Below are 15,960 nucleotides of genomic sequence, written 5' to 3'. Positions count from 1 at the left end.
CCCACTTATGTCATTTTCTTACCAAACCTGTCCACGTTTCTTATTATCAGAGCTACTGCGTTTGGAAGCGACTGTTCTGTTAATCTGCTCATTTTTGTGTGCAGCTTGGCACACCAGCATTCTTAAATGTTTATCTGTGTACAAGTTGGCTGCAGCAGCTGAAAATGTTGTTAGTATGTTCAAATTCAAGTGTGTCACACCAAATATCAGTGTGTGTTACCTGAAGTGTGGGCTTTAACTAAAACGTTGGCTGATTACATTACCAATGGAGCTAATAATAGCTTTCAGTTTGCATCATTCAGGCCCAGATAATTCTGCTCAATTGAATTATGTTTAGAACGTAAAGTCCTCTGCTTTGCCCTTGACACAGGCAGTTTGCCCTCAGTCTCGAGAACCCAAGGCGTTTTCTTTTAAACTGCAGGGCAATGAAGGGTACCATAAATATTTATATTCTCCCTCTGTGTTTTCAGATTCATAACCAGGAATAGGTGGTTGGGAATACTGTTAGCTTTGAGATTTCTCAACAGGCCTGGGGAAGGTTAAAAAAAAAAAAAAGAGACTGAAGTAAGTTGGAAGGGTGTGTTATGTTTCTCCCAAGGGTAGGTGACACCTTTGTGCACTGATTCAGGTGGGGAGGCTGACAAGGAGGAGGTTGGGGTTGGAGTCCTACAGGCTGTGATGCCATGAGTCACTCGCCACCACCGTGCTCCTCCTCACCAGACCCTCCTGTGCTTCTGATGGGATGGGAAGACATTCTGAGTTTTCTGCTGCTTTTCAGTGATGCCTCAGTGAAGCGTTTTCAGGGTCATTAACAGAGAGCCTCTGTTCACAGCGGGCAGTCGCAGGCGATGCCTCTGAGTCCGCACTCTTAAAGTGCATTGAGCTGTGCTGTGGATCTGTGAAGGAGATGAGAGAAAGATACGCCAAAATCGTTGAGATACCCTTCAACTCCACAAATAAGTACCAGGTCTGAAGAGCTGGGGGCATCCTGGGGTGGGCGAGGGGACAGAGGGAAGGACAGAAGTGAGCGGGAAGAGCTGCCCACCCTCCCTTTCGGACTCTTACAAGTTAAACACTTTCTAAAAATGAATTATTCAGACTTTTTATGAAGGATTTAACTGTAAATCCTAATCCTGACCACATACCGAGAATCCTAATTTATTTGAATATCAGTAGAATAAATGAAGCTTTTTTTTGTTTTTGAGGGGGGAAGGTAATTAGGTTTATTTATTTTGATGGAGGGACTGGGGACTGAACCCAGGACCTCGTGCATACTAAGCACACACTTTACCACTGAGCTGTACCCTCTGCCCCAAGTGAAGCCTTTTCTAAAATGCTTTCTGGGTCTTTTGAATTCTTGTTTGTGTTTTGGAGTAGGTGTGGGTATGTGGGGAGGGGGCTAGGTAGGGCTTTAGGTGCTCAAGCATGTACCAATCCCTTGTTCTGAATTTTCTTCAGGAAAATTCTGTCCATGAACATGTGTCAGGGATGTATGAGTACCTCACCAAGCTTGGTTTTTACTGTAGCATTCAAAGTATGCCCCAAGGTGTGAGGCACTTCAAAGTTCAGAAATGGGATTTTGGTTTTGTTTTTTTTTTCCCCCGAAACAAATACTAAACAGTAAGGAGCTCAGCTTCCCTCCATGGGCTGCCATGGCCAGCCATCCAATGTTCACATCTCCACAATCCTTTTCAGTTGTCCATTCATAAGAACCTCAACACAGCTGAGCCCCGGCACCTGCTGGTGATGAAAGGTGCTCCGGAAAGGATCTTGGACCGCTGCAGCTCCATCCTCATCCACGGCAAGGAGCAGCCCCTGGATGAGGAGCTGAAAGACGCCTTCCAGAATGCCTACCTGGAGCTGGGCGGCCTTGGAGAGCGAGTTCTGGGTATGTAGATCACCCGGTAAAAAGGCCAGGAGATGATTGCCGTTTATTGGGTTAACATCTGTCTCCTGTTAACCTCCCTACAGCCTTTCTGGGCCAATCCTCCTTCTCCTTTATTTGCCCCCTATTGCTTTGAAAACAGTGCTGGAGAAACTGGGCAACAGAATCCTACTGGTTTGCTTCTGACTCGAACTTAGACCTTTGGTCTTGTCCTGGTCAGTTCTGTTTGCTCAAAAAAAAAGAGGGGAAGAAGAGTTCCTATTTTCTGACTTTTGTTGCAATGTCTGTGATCTGTAAAGTTAGTGAAATTGTAATGAAATCAAAATTCCTGGGGCACCTAGATTAAAGCCATTTCCTGACTCCCATAGAATGGTTGTGAATTTACACGGGCATTTACGCCACCAGCTCATAAAGTAGATAAACAGTGAACGTTGGGCCTAGAGTGCCACCTGTCCTTTCTGCTGTCAGCCACTGCGAATAAGAAGTACGTTCACCCATTGCGTCCTTGGGAAAGTGGCATTTACAGTATTTTGTAGGTTGACAGGTAAAAATTTATGTAATTCTGTTCTCCTTAGTTTGGATTACTTAGAACTGGTCCCATTCTTTGCTCATACCTGCTCCTTCATCTAACATGAAGTGTCTTAGGTCTTTGTCCAACTCAAAGTTCACTCGAAAATGTTCTGTGTCTGCACCTCCACCCTCCCAAAGGAGAAGCAAGCTCAGTGAACCTGCCTGATACCACTTAACGTAATCTTCCAACAACATTGAAAGAAGTGTCTTGAGTATCATGATTCTTGTATTAATAATACAAGATGATAACCCCCTTGGGCAGAACATGTCTGATCTGCATTTATCCTCAAAGAAGCTGGCATCGTGGCCCGCATGGGTGCTCAGGGATAGATTTTTGTTAACTGAACGGTGAGCAGAGATGCAGCCTTGATCCCCCCCCCCAAAGGAAGGGAAGCTGAGACAAATAATTACATGATTTGCCAAATCTGAGTAACTCGGCAGGTCTAGGAGCCTGAAACCCTGATGCTCAGAATCCGTCTTTTCCACATTAAACCAAAACCTCTTCCCTTGAGGCTTGGGGACAGGTTCTGTCTTTTGCCTGGTTTTTCTTCCAGTGACTGTGTCATTCATCAGTGTTCACTAAAACTCATGTGGTTATCAAAGTAGACTTTAAAAAAATATTCCAAACTCAGCATCCAGCAAGAGGCAGGTGGTCTGAATGACAAGGCTCTGTTGTCCTGCTGCTGCCTTGGTCACTGGAAGTCCTCACAGGCTTCCCGCCCTCCTGCAGGTTTCTGCCACCTTCTCCTGCCAGACGAACAGTTTCCCGAAGGGTTCCAGTTTGACACCGACGATGTGAATTTCCCTCTTGATAACCTCTGCTTCGTGGGGCTCATCTCCATGATTGACCCGCCGAGGGCTGCTGTCCCTGACGCCGTGGGCAAGTGCCGAAGCGCCGGAATCAAGGTAGTGCTCGGGCGCCCTCCTTAGTGATGTTGCCCGTGGGGTCCACGTGGCAGCTGGTGTTCTCACCTGGACTATTAATTTCTCATCTCCCAAGCTTTAGTTACCACCAAAGAAGATGGTATTTAATACCAAATGGTATAAAAATGTTGGTGTAAATTGCAGGTGTGGGATTAAAAAACAACAACACTTAGATGTAAGCAAATTAAAAAGAGCAAAAGGCTTTAAGCTTTTGAATTTTGAAATATCTGCCTTGTTCTAAATGAATGTGCTCCTTGCAGTGAATGGCAAGTCTTCTGTGTTTTCAGTTCGCTTGGTGTGCTCTGTCTTAATTCAGGTGCGGATACAGTGTGGTTTGTTTAGTGTCCCTTGTTGCTGGCTGTTTGATTTGTTTCCACTTCTTCGTCCCCATGAGTATGGAATGGAATGCAGCCCTGAAAAACTTTGTAAAAATTATTTTCCCACCACTTTGACCATAGTCTTCCAGCTATAATCATTGTGTGAAAAAGAGCAGTAACGAGTTTGAATTCTTGCTCCTTACTGGTTTCCCTCCAGATTGGGCCAGTGTAAGGATGCTGACCGGTGATATATGGCGCCTTCGCCTACCAGCATCAGATTTTATCATTTTTTTGTTGGTTTTAGTAAATTTGAGTATTTGTTTGTGCTAGTGTAAAAGGAAAGATACTCTAAGTGACCCTATGCAGAGATGAAATCTGGGTGTTACTTTGTGTCTTCTGTGAACATGTGTTTATATTTTTGGCTAGTTAACATCTATCAGTTTCACATTTGCATTTCTTTCCCTTTGATAGTCCAAGCTGAGTCATCCTTAACATTTACTCTTGCCGACTGAGACTTCTTAAGTCATTTGCTTGGCAGCTGCATTCAGTAAATTGTCCTGTTTCTTGTTGCAGGTCATCATGGTCACTGGAGACCATCCCATCACAGCCAAAGCCATTGCCAAAGGTGTGGGCATCATCTCAGAAGGCAATGAGACCGTGGAAGACATTGCTGCCCGCCTCAACATCCCAGTGAGCCAGGTGAACCCCAGGTAAGGCAGAAACTCAGCACAGTCTGCCTTGAATGTGCAAATGGTAATGGTTGGACACCTTCAGCTTGGTTCTACATGGTTTCCTCCTAGGCTCCCTCTGGGTAGGGATGCCCCTCCAGGGCCAGGCAGCAGCCTTATTGTTCCCAGGGAGGGTTTTCAATAAGAGCAAATCGTAATAAGCACCACTTACATGGTGCTTGCTCTTCTAATTACTTGATACAGTAACCTGTGAAGGTAGGTGCTATCCCCACCTTGCAGAGCAGGGAAGCTGAGGCCAAGTCATGAAGTTCACCCAGCAGTCTGACTTCCCATCTCATGCTGTTAACCGCTGGGCTCCACTGCCCAGCACCTCGTACCCTGTCAGTTTTCAGGTCCACACTAACAGAATAAAATGGGGAAGGCACGATTGTCCAGGTAGCTCCAGCCAAAAAAGGAGAATTTTGGTAATGAAGTAAAAAATAATTTGAGACAAGATAGTTTTGTTTTTAACATTTCATTAAGGTTTAGGGCCACCCCCACCTCCCACCAAACTCTGGTCTTTCCGTTAGCTTCTGCCACTATCTAAAACTTAGTCACGTTATTTCAGTGAGTCTTACAAAGGTGGGGAAAGGAAGATGACAGATACAGGCCTGCCCACCGGTTGTTGTGAGTCTTGAATGAGATACTATATATGAAAATATATAGTAAAACACTGCTCAGGTAAACGCTTTTACCTTGGGGGCAGTGTCCTCTGGCTTTTGTGTTCTGTGGCAGTGTTCTGCATAGCGTGACAACATGCCCTCGTGGTGACGGGCACCGAGCTGGTGAAGTGACTGGTGACCTTTTTTTTTGGTTGTAATCGTAGGGATGCCAAGGCCTGCGTGGTACATGGAAGCGATCTGAAGGACATGACTTCTGAGCAGCTGGATGACATTCTGAAGTACCACACCGAGATCGTGTTCGCCAGGACCTCTCCACAGCAGAAGCTTATCATTGTGGAAGGCTGCCAGAGACAGGTCAGCACCCAGCCAGGACCGGGCTCTTCCAGGCGCCACTGACCTCAGTGGTGGCCGTTCCAGTAAAAACAAAAAACAAAGCAACAGTGGTGGAAACACGACCCAGCTTTTCTCAGTGTCAGTCTACGCGTGCCAGTAAGAAGCTCCAGGCACACAGAGAAGAGTGACTGGGTCATGGTGTAGCGGAGACACGTCCTCTCCTCCCTTCACCGTGACCCAGTCAGCCTCAGAACTCGCCTGGAGTAGCAGAGTGGGCCTCCCGTCCACACTGGGGGTGTGCATGGCCAGGGGACTCTCATCCCATACATTGAAAAGGCCGGGGTGGGGGGCTGGTGCATAAAGGAATGGGGCTTTCCAAAGTGCGCATGACTGAGTAGCTCTTGTTAACAAGTGGGGAACATGGGTGTTGTCACTTACTGGGCTCTGGGGTTTGGTAGCAGCTGTTGTGCGTTCTTGGCCAAGATGGTTCTGAGTCTCTGCAGAGTCTTGGTGGGGATGGAGCAGTGTCTGTACCAAGAGGTGAAGGGAGGCTACACCTCATTCATCCCCCTCTCTAGGCTGCGCTGTCCCTAACCCACACCCCTCCCTGTCCTGGCAGGGCGCTATCGTGGCCGTCACTGGCGACGGGGTCAACGACTCTCCAGCTCTGAAGAAGGCGGACATTGGGGTGGCCATGGGGATCGCTGGCTCTGATGTGTCTAAGCAGGCTGCCGACATGATTCTCCTGGACGACAACTTTGCCTCAATTGTGACTGGAGTAGAGGAAGGTGAGCATGCTGCCTGGGAAGCGTTCACTGCAGCCTCGTCCAGATGCTGCTGAGCAGAGTGATCATTGCTGTGCACTTATGGGGATATTGTCCCTCTCGTTAAAGCTACACAGTTAAAAAAAAAAAAAAATTCTTGCTCTCCTATTTCGTAGGTCGTCTGATCTTTGATAACTTGAAGAAATCCATTGCCTACACCCTCACCAGTAACATTCCAGAGATCACCCCCTTCCTGATATTTATTATTGCAAACATTCCACTACCCCTGGGGACTGTTACCATCCTCTGCATTGACTTGGGCACGGACATGGTGAGTGCGTGTCCCAGCTTCCGTACCTCACAGTGTTCAGGTGTGGCACTGGGCTCCCTGCGGTGCTCCCAGGAGCCGCGTGGCCACTGTCAGAAGAAATTCTCAGCAGTGATCTGTCCAGTGTGTCACAGCCTCAGCATCAAAGGATCAATGTTCATCCTTCCTCAGGACAGCTGTCAATACCCATTTATCAAATAGGAATCTTCCCTTGTGTATAACTTTTTTTTAAGTGGGACTTGTAATATCTGTTATGAAAAACATAAAAACAGATTTTTTAAGGGAGGGCAAGAATCTTAGACTAGAAGGTTCCCAACATCAGCTTGCTGGTTTCTGATGACTTTAAATCCCTCCTCCCCAGGTCCCTGCCATCTCCCTGGCTTATGAACAAGCAGAAAGTGACATTATGAAGAGACAGCCCAGAAACCCCAAAACTGACAAACTCGTGAACGAGCGGCTGATCAGCATGGCCTACGGACAGATCGGTGAGCCGGCAGATCTCCTGTGTCTATAGCGGTGGCGTCTGCCTCAGATGTGGGGTGACTTTCAAATCTGGGATGAGCCATGACCTTGGGTGAGAGTAGGGATTTTTTAGATTCCCTTCCATGTGAGAAAAACTCCTTTGCTGTCTGCCCAGAAACCGGAGTTCTCTAGACCGAGCACCCTGCGATGGGGCTCGCCTCTGCCTGAGAGCAGAGGCTGCCCCTGCTCCTGGGGCCTTTCACATGCCAGGCCCGGTTCTAGGGAGCTGCACTGTTAACCGAGAAGGCGGCCTTTCCTGGGGAAACACAGTATCTTTTGCTAATGTGGATGAGAGTTAGGCTTTGAGGGTTTGGCTTTGGCTTGATTTCTGTTCCACCCATAAACATGACCAGCTAACAGGAGGTCTAGGTGGTAGGCAGTGGGCATGCCCTTTGATCCTAGAGCCCATGCCTTTTAAAACTTGGGGAAGCCACCAGCTAGTTTGTTCTCTTCTGGAGTAATGGGTTGCATCACTGTGAGCACTTGGGTAGGAGGGAACAGAAGGAGTATGTTACGGAAATATGGTAAAGATTGATTTGACTGCTTCCGACAACAGAGTACCTGGCTGATGGCCAGAAAGACCTAATTTTGAGCAGAAGGAAGACTGCGTCCAGGCCAGGGGAGGAAATCCCACTCTGGGGCGTTGAGGGTTGTGTGGTTGGATTGGATCCCGGGGGAGAAAGGTCCTGAGCGTAGGGGAAGATAAGGACTGGGTCAGAAAGTGCCACATTCACCGTTTCCACAGAAGCCAGCAGGGAGGTAATGTGTGAAAACTGAGAGATGGGGGGAAAAGTTACAATTTCTCAGACATGAAAAAAGGAGGGAAAAGGATTTTTACCCCCAAGGTCCTACCTTGACAGAAGCAGAGGTGATCGGATAATAGAGGTGGAAGTTTAAGAGCCAGGCCCGGGTACCCCCTTTTAAGCCCTAGAAAGTGACTGAGAGTGGAGCAGGCCTGGGCGAGGAGTGTGCCCCACGTCCTCCGACCCACCATCCTAGCCTGTGAGTGATGGGCCACTGGCGATCGCGCTCCCTCCAGTCCCCTCCCAGGCTGCTGCCGTGATCAGATGAGGCGTGGGGCGATGCCCTTGCACCAGGCCCTGGCGCTTAAGTGGTCTTTCCCACCTCTCAGGTATGATCCAGGCCCTGGGGGGCTTCTTCACTTACTTTGTGATTCTGGCCGAGAACGGCTTCCTCCCAATTCACCTGCTGGGCATCCGAGTGGACTGGGATGACCGCTGGGTCAACGACGTGGAGGACAGCTACGGGCAGCAGTGGGTGAGTGAGGGCCTCCCGCCTGACCAGTGCCGGACGGGACTCCTCCAGCCCCGGGGATGGCTGGCAAAGAGCCAGGCTCACCTTGTCTGCCTTGTGCGTTTCAGACCTACGAGCAGAGGAAAATCGTGGAGTTCACCTGCCACACGGCCTTCTTCGTCAGTATCGTGGTGGTGCAGTGGGCCTGACCTGGTCATCTGCAAGACCAGGAGGAACTCGGTCTTCCAGCAGGGGATGAAGTGAGTAGGCTCAGCCAGGGGTCCTGGCTCACAGAAGGGGTCAGGTGATGTCAAAGCCTTTTGCAAAAAACCCAGCACCTAACACAAGGCAGAGTTTCTGGAATCTTGTTTTGAGAGCGCATGTAGGAAGCAAAATGTAATTTTCTAGGCTTTTTCCTCTGACCCCGAGTACCTGAGTTCAGTAGTAATACATGAAGACGCTAACCTGCCATGCAACACGCAACTTTAGAAGATATACTTCTGTTTGCATTTTTAAACTTTCCCCCCAACCTTGTTTTTAGGAACAAGATCTTAATATTTGGCCTCTTCGAAGAAACGGCCCTGGCTGCCTTCCTTTCCTACTGCCCTGGAATGGGGGTGGCCCTGAGGATGTATCCCCTCAAGTAAGTCGTCTTCTAGCTCCAGAAAGTGTGAAATAGCCAATGTGGCTTTTCCTCTCTGACACGCATTAGTAGCCGTTACTCTCAGAACCTTTGGGTGATGTGTACAGGAGTTCCTCTGTCCTGGAAAGTGAGGAAATGCTGACTCATTGGTAGCACAGGCCAGCGAATCTAGCGCTTAAGATTCGGCCTCGGTGTGGCCACCGGGCTCTGTGACCAGGGATTGCTCGCCAGCTCACTGTGCCCAGCACTCGAGTCCACCACAGTCCCCTTGTCCTGAGAGGCCAGCGAGGGTAGCCTGGAGTTTGGCGGCAGGTTCAGATCTTGATCTGCTGACCCAGTCACTGTGCGTCTCACAGCAAAGCCCCCCCACCTTTGGGGGGCTCTCAGAGGAAGCAGCTGGAGCAGCAGATCTGAGGTCCTCTCGCTTCACAGGCGATCCCAGGTAGTGTTCGTGGATCCCAGGCAGAGTCAGTCAGAGGAAACTGGGTGTTAGTCTTTGGTTACTTTCAGGATGAGATCAGTGAAAGGAGGCGAGGGGAACAGGCTAATGAGAGAGTCCAGATGGACCAGAACCTGACTGGCCTTAAATGCAGTGAACAGCTCTGCACTTGAATATTCAACAGACTTGAATTTTTACATACAGGATTTACCACACACTCCAGTAGCATTGTGAGCACTGAGTGTGTTTGTGGTGTCTGCTAACTGGTTGCGGTCAAGCAGCTGCAACCTGATTAAGCCACAGAATGTGGGACCCTGTGAGTCAAGCTTCTTGCCCAGACCCCTCTGGACTCTCACTAGTCTGTTCCCCTCACCCCTCTTCACTGATCTCATCCTGAAAGTAACCAAGTGCCATTGGCTTCACCAACTTCCCGACTATGGCGCTGGGGTCGCCTAGCACCCAGGGGCTCATCGTGCCAGCCCGTCCCAACACCCATCCAAGCTGATGCTAGTGACTTCGGTGCTCTTCCTCTGCCTGCATGTTTGGGAAGGCTGTTCCCGTCCCACCCCATCAATCCTGGTAGTTCTCCTGGGGCTTGTCCCCACGTGGTCCCGCCTCCTGGGCGCGTGCAGCTGCACCGCTTTGCCATTGTTGTCACCCCATAGATTTCGAATCTCCAGAGCACGGACCACTGCATCTTTTTTGACTTTGTATCCCCAGCCCCCTGCCCAGAGCCGGCACACAGGTCAAGCCTTGTCCAAGCTGAACTCTGTCATCACAGGCCACTGGTTACTCAGAGGAGGCTGGGAGGCCTCTAAAAGGCCAAAATCAAAACTCTCACAACAGCAGGCTGGTGCCTCCGGTCACCTCTTGCTGCGACTAGACAACTTGTTCCCAGTAGGTTCTGTCCAGCGTGGAAGGCGGTTTAGTCACTCTGGTGCCCAGCTCAAACGAGGTCATCTTCTCGTGGCTGTGGGGGACACACAAGACAGGAGGAGGAGATGCCAGGGCTCTGCCCTGGGACAGCCTTCCCCGCGTGGCTGCTGTGGGGAGCTGGTAGTCAAGAAAGCATTGGCCTCCATTGGAGGCTGCCCATCTCCAGGCTGGAGACAGTGGCGGCACCCCCTGGGCCCCCAAAGGCCCTGATCTCTGTTAGAGCTCAGCGTCTTCATTCCCCATGTTTGGAACTCAGTACTCACCTGACTGTCCCAAATTCCACTGTCAGACCAAGTTCAGGGGATGGTTAAACTATTTGTGACCCACTCTGGCAGTTCTTTACCTAATGCCACAGGTATACTTGAGCGTCCTCAGAAAAGCTGAGATCATCGCCAAAAAACTCTAAGCTGACCTACAAGCCCGTTCTCAGAGAAGCCCAGCTACAGCTGGGCAGGCGGTCTGCATCTCCTGCCCCTGAGGGCCCTGCGCACACAGAGCAGCCGTCTGTTTGCATTACGCGCTCTGTTAGGGCTCGGCCGTTGCCTGGGCTGGGCTGGTTCTCCTCGTTGTCAGTGTGCTGATGCGCGGTTCCTCTTTCTTCCTTTGACTCGTGTTCACATGTAAATTGGCCCCTGATTCCATTTCCAGACCTACCTGGTGGTTCTGTGCCTTCCCCTACTCTCTCCTCATCTTCGTGTATGATGAAGTCAGAAAACTCATCATCAGGCGACGCCCTGGCGGTAAGTACAGGCATTTTTAGTTGGGGGGAGGGCGGGCGGGGGGCCCCAGCTGCAGTTCTGCTGGCTTTTGCTACATTTCCTTTTGTAATGTCTGGGCTCCTCCACAGTCAGCCTGCTTGGCTGAGTAAGTCCATTGGAAGCCAGCGGTAAACTGACTCCCGGGACAGCCCATCCTCAGCACGGAGGTCCCAGCTGAGGAATCAGAACTGACCAAACACAAACCAAATAGGACGCAGTGGAAACTTGGTCCGAAATCCAAACCATCTCTCCAATTAACACATTCCTCTTAAAAACACTCTTAAAAACACTTAACTAAATACAGTCAAGGGTCCCATATTGAATTTGGTTAAACACCTCACCCCACCCCATTGACCCATTCTTCTTGTCTTTCCCTCCCTTCCCTGTCTTTCCCTCCCTTCCCGGGGGAGGAAGACTGACTGAAGCTTCTGTCTGTCTCTCTGCTGCCCGCAGGCTGGGTGGAGAAGGAAACCTACTACTAGACCCCCTCCTGCACGCCTCGGAGCATTATGCCACACACTCTGCACCCACCACCCACCCCCTTTTTGTGTACTTCAGTCCCGGAATTCCACCCTGGTAGGAAAGCACCGAAGCATGTGGGGGAGCCAGATGTCCTGGAATGAAGCATGTGGCTAAATGGGGGGCGGGGGGTGGGGAGGGCTGCCTGAGAAACATCGTCTGGGAACGACTGCGAGGAAAGTTTCACGTGCCTTTTTGTTTTTGTAAAAAGGAAAACTTGGAAAGACTGAGAGAATACATTTTATATCCGGATTTTTACAAATAAAGATGGCTATTATAATGGAACTTGTCTAGTGCCCGCATCACTTCTGGGGTGCAGATATCTGTGCAGGGTCCAGCTGGAATGGTGGTTCCCCACACATGCATCCCCGGCTGGCAGTTCAGCATCACCTGGGAACTTGTAACAGCAAACACTGAGCCAGGAGCTACCCAACCAGCGGTTCAGTAAGTCCCCGGGTGATTCTGACTCACATTCAAGTTTGAGAACCCTGGGTTAAGAGGAAGCTTTCTGCCCACATTCTTGTAGTCTGAGTAGATGAGCTTACCTGACCCACGTTCCCATGGGCTCCTGCGGGTGCTGTCGCTGCAACTCCGCCTGCTGCCTTCACATCTTGCTTCTTGATGGACATACCTGTCATATAAAGAACTTTCAGACCCTCAGAGGAGAGAGACCCTTCTCTTCCCGTCCTGGTCACAGCCCCACCTGCAGTTTCTCAGATCACCACAGCCCCATGTGTGTCTAGACCAAAGTTTGAGAAGCAGAAACCGACATCTCTACAGTCAATCAGGGCACATGTGCATCTCGCAGTGTACTCCCTTCCATGGATCCTGCTCCTCCTGGCACAGCATCAGACAGCTCCGCTTCAGAGTGGTGATGTGCCAGAGGGGTACTTAGGAATAAAAAGGTAAAAGAGAGCTGTTTACTTCAGGGTCAAGTCTAAGACTCCCCCCTGCTTTTGAAGAGTTAGTGTAAAAGGCCCCATCGCTCAGTAATCCATCCTGAGTGCTGTTAACTCCCTACACTTCAAGGCTGTCCTTGCTTCAAGCAGATACAATGAGTCCTTACGTCTGGGTCCAAACAAAAAGCACGATCAGCCAGATGATTGTAGATGGGGTTCAAGTTGTTTGTTCTCCTCTGAAAAGCCTAATTCATTGCTCATCCCTCTTGTGCTACTCATGTCCATGTGCAGGTGGGAGGGCAACAGGTGACTCCCACATGCTGGCGGGTCATTGCCTCCAGCCTCTCCTGCGAGGGGAGCTGGGAAGGCAGGAGGTCTGTGCCTTCCAAACCCAACCCACCAGGTCCTCCCGTCTTGTCTTGGGATGCCTTCTTCCAGAATGATCTCCATGCTTGGAGTGGAGGGAAGTCTTTTTTTTTTTTTTTAAATGGAGGTACTGGGGATTGAACCCAGGCCCTCGTGCCCTCGTGCATGCTAGGCATGCGCTCTACCACTGAGTTATTTTCCTCACTCCTACCTCCCCACCCCGCCTTTTTTTTTTTTTTTTTTTTTTTTGGTGGCAGTTCATTTTTAAAGAGTTGTTCAGCCCAGCATAAGGAAACTAGGATGAAGCTAAGCATGACAGCTCTCAGGCTAAGCAGGCTGGGAGACAAGTGGTAACCAGGCCCTCCCTGAGGATGTCCTGCACATCGCTGACTCAGCTCTGAGGCCAGGAATGAGGCTACCCTGTGTGCCTAGCCCTGTGGCACAACCTCCCCAGGGGTTCTCTGTCCCCTCCCTTAACTCCCCATACACCTGTTTCCGGCACCTCTGGACAGCTGACCGGCGAGCACACCGCTGAGGAAGGTCATGGGTGTTCCCTGACTTAAAGGCTTTTGAAGCACCCCAAAACCGTAGGCTTGGAGGTGACTCCAGACAGCTCCCTGCCCAGGGCTGCTGTACACGGCCCTGGACTTCTGGGAATACGCGGGGAGGGAGGGCAGAGCAGGACGAGGCCAAGCCCGCCATCCTGGCTTCTTTCCACCAGAACATCTGCCTTTTTCTGTTCAACAGTCGTTTGAGTAAGAAGTATGACAGCCAAACGGTTGACCTGGAGACCACAGATAAACGATGGGCAAAGCTGGCACCAAAGCCAGGCCAATGAGAGGGCCAGGTCTTCCCAAACTTGCTACAGGCAGCAAGAGTTGGTGCTGGGGCCTCATACCAACCCCTTCACACTCAAACTCTTAGCCCTGTCAGTAGGAACTAAAATTCGCTCCAAAACAACAGAAACAGTTCCTGAAAACCGACCGCAGCTACTGTCAACCCCTGTAATCAGCGGAGCCCTCCTGAATGCCCCCTGCCATGCCCCCCCCATGCCCTCCAGACACTTCCAGAGTAATGCCCTCTTGACCACCCTCTGAGGTGCCCTCCTGACACTTCTGACCACACGTCCCTTTGGCCATCAGTATCTGAGTTCTTGCCAGTCATTTTCAACGTCCTTGCTGTTTGCTTATCTCTTTAGCTCTCACCCTCCTTCCTTTCATGGACAAGCTTCTAAGAAGAGTAACCATCACTTCTTCCCTGCACTTTCCATCCCTCCCTCTCCTGCTGGCTCCCATTAACACCAGTCCACTGAGATTGTCCTGGCTGAGGTCGCCACTGACCTCCTGATTGTTAAATCCATCCGTGGTACTTCTGACTCCATCTCACGCCTCCTAAGACCAGAGGCCTCGTCTTTTGCTCTCACCTCTGGCCATTCCTTCCCTTTTGCCTCATCTTCACCTGTCCCTTGGCTGCTAGTTTTCTCAGGGAGGTCCCCACCCACTTCCCGCCTCATTCCTCCTGGTGGTTCACGACACGTCATCCATATGATGCTTTCCAACTCTCCGATTTGGTCCTTCTCCTGGACCCCAGGCCCATAGATCCAGGTGTCCCCTGGGTACCTGTGCTCGTTCAGAAAGAGCACAACACACAATAGCATCCTAACCCCAAAGACAGACCTGAGGTCCCTCAAAATGAACACGCTCCACTGCTACCCTGTTGCCCAAATCAGAAGCCTAAAAGCCCCAGGAGACTTCTCTCCCCTCCCTCGCTGCAGGGGCCCCCGCCACCCCCACCAGCCACCAACCACTGCTGGACCCAGCGTGGTGGCTGAGAACACGGGCTTTGTGTCTGCAGCCTGGACACAGTGGCCCTGTCACTGACTGACCGTGGGCAGAGAATTTGGTCTGTTTGTGCTTCATTTACTCTAGAACAAGGATGGTGTTTCAGAGTTGTTAAAAGGATTATGGGAGATTATCTGTAAAGGGATTAGCACAGTGGCTGGTGCTATAAATCCTTCTCTGCCGCCATTGTCCTTCACATCCGGACATCTGCCACAGCCTCCTGGCCGTCTCCTTCCTTTCTGCCTTCCTCTAATTCAGTGGCTCTCCAGGTGTTATCCCTAGGCTGTCATCACCTGGGAACTTGTTAGAAATGCATGTTCTAATTCCAATCTACTGAATCAGAAACTCTAGGGAGCAGGGAGAGAGCCGGTGATCGGTTTCAATAGGCCTCGCAGGTGATTCTGGTGCGTGTCAAAACCAAGACCATCGCTCTACCCCATCTTCTAAGCTCCACTTGGTTGCCTCTCCCTACTCATGTCTTCACCTTGACCTCAGCCCATAAACCTGTCTCCAATCAGCCACTCAACCCCCGGGGCAATCTCAGTGTGCTCCACACAGCTTCCTCTGCCATCTTCCAAGTCCTCATTCCAACTCACCCAACGTTGGCCTGACTTGCCGTCTCCTGGCTAATTGACTCACCTGTCCAAATACCATTCAGGCCTTGCTCCTTGGGAAAAGCTCCGTGGGCCCTCTTTTTCACATACCTTACTGTAGCCCTGAGGCCTCTGTTTAACGATGCATCCCCTTACCAGGGAACTAGACTTCCTGAGCACACGGACCAGACCTCCCCTCCCCAACATCTGGCACAATCAGTGCTTGTTGAGTGAATAAATGCTCATTACCAGACTTTTTCTTCTGCTGCCCAAGCAGCCTTATGCATAACATTTCACCCTCCCCTTCAGTCTCTGATTTTGAATTGGAGCTGACACCACCCAAAGGAAATCTACACCCAGAAATTTGAGTTAGGGCCTCTCTCCTTCTCTCAAGATTCAAGTTGGAAATTAGACAATATTAAGAATGAGTCACAGGGAGGGCCTATAGGCTCAGTGGTAGAGCACATGCTTAGCATGCATGAGGTCCTGGGCTCAATCCCCAGTACCTCCTTTAAAACAAACAAAAGAGTCATGAATGGAATTACGATGTCAAGAAATGGACTGGGAGACCACGGCAAGTGACCCAAGAAGGCGGGGAGGATGAGGAGATCTACACACAGACACCGAGACACAGAGAGACACAAGTCCTTGGACTGGCCTAGGTTCCAGAGCTTTCCAATCCCCATTCTGGGCCTCAGTCTCGCAAGAAACCCTTCCT

General features: G+C 50.4%; 1 protein-coding gene and 1 long non-coding RNA gene across 2 annotated transcripts in view; one reads left to right on the top strand and one right to left on the bottom strand.

Moving 5' to 3' along the window:
* The window catches only part of ATP1A1 (ATPase Na+/K+ transporting subunit alpha 1), a 29,390-nt gene extending 17,562 nt beyond the window's left edge, over nucleotides 1–11,828 (top strand). Inside the window, 14 exon segments of the mRNA XM_032486963.1 lie at nucleotides 833–967; nucleotides 1,696–1,888; nucleotides 3,186–3,361; nucleotides 4,270–4,406; nucleotides 5,251–5,401; nucleotides 6,000–6,168; nucleotides 6,321–6,475; nucleotides 6,834–6,957; nucleotides 8,127–8,272; nucleotides 8,377–8,454; nucleotides 8,456–8,508; nucleotides 8,790–8,891; nucleotides 10,915–11,006; nucleotides 11,478–11,828. Coding sequence (XP_032342854.1) covers nucleotides 833–967; nucleotides 1,696–1,888; nucleotides 3,186–3,361; nucleotides 4,270–4,406; nucleotides 5,251–5,401; nucleotides 6,000–6,168; nucleotides 6,321–6,475; nucleotides 6,834–6,957; nucleotides 8,127–8,272; nucleotides 8,377–8,454; nucleotides 8,456–8,508; nucleotides 8,790–8,891; nucleotides 10,915–11,006; nucleotides 11,478–11,506 — 1,740 coding nt within the window. The 3' untranslated portion in view covers nucleotides 11,507–11,828.
* The window catches only part of LOC116665858, a 111,179-nt gene continuing 106,891 nt past the window's right edge, over nucleotides 11,673–15,960 (bottom strand). Inside the window, exon 2 of the long non-coding RNA XR_004322606.1 lies at nucleotides 11,673–12,174. This is a non-coding gene — a long non-coding RNA (uncharacterized LOC116665858). The remainder of the gene's footprint in view (nucleotides 12,175–15,960) is intronic.

Source organism: Camelus ferus, chromosome 9, assembly GCF_009834535.1.
Source record: "Camelus ferus isolate YT-003-E chromosome 9, BCGSAC_Cfer_1.0, whole genome shotgun sequence".
NCBI lineage: Eukaryota > Metazoa > Chordata > Mammalia > Artiodactyla > Camelidae > Camelus > Camelus ferus.
This window is presented reverse-complemented; position numbering and strand designations above follow the sequence as displayed.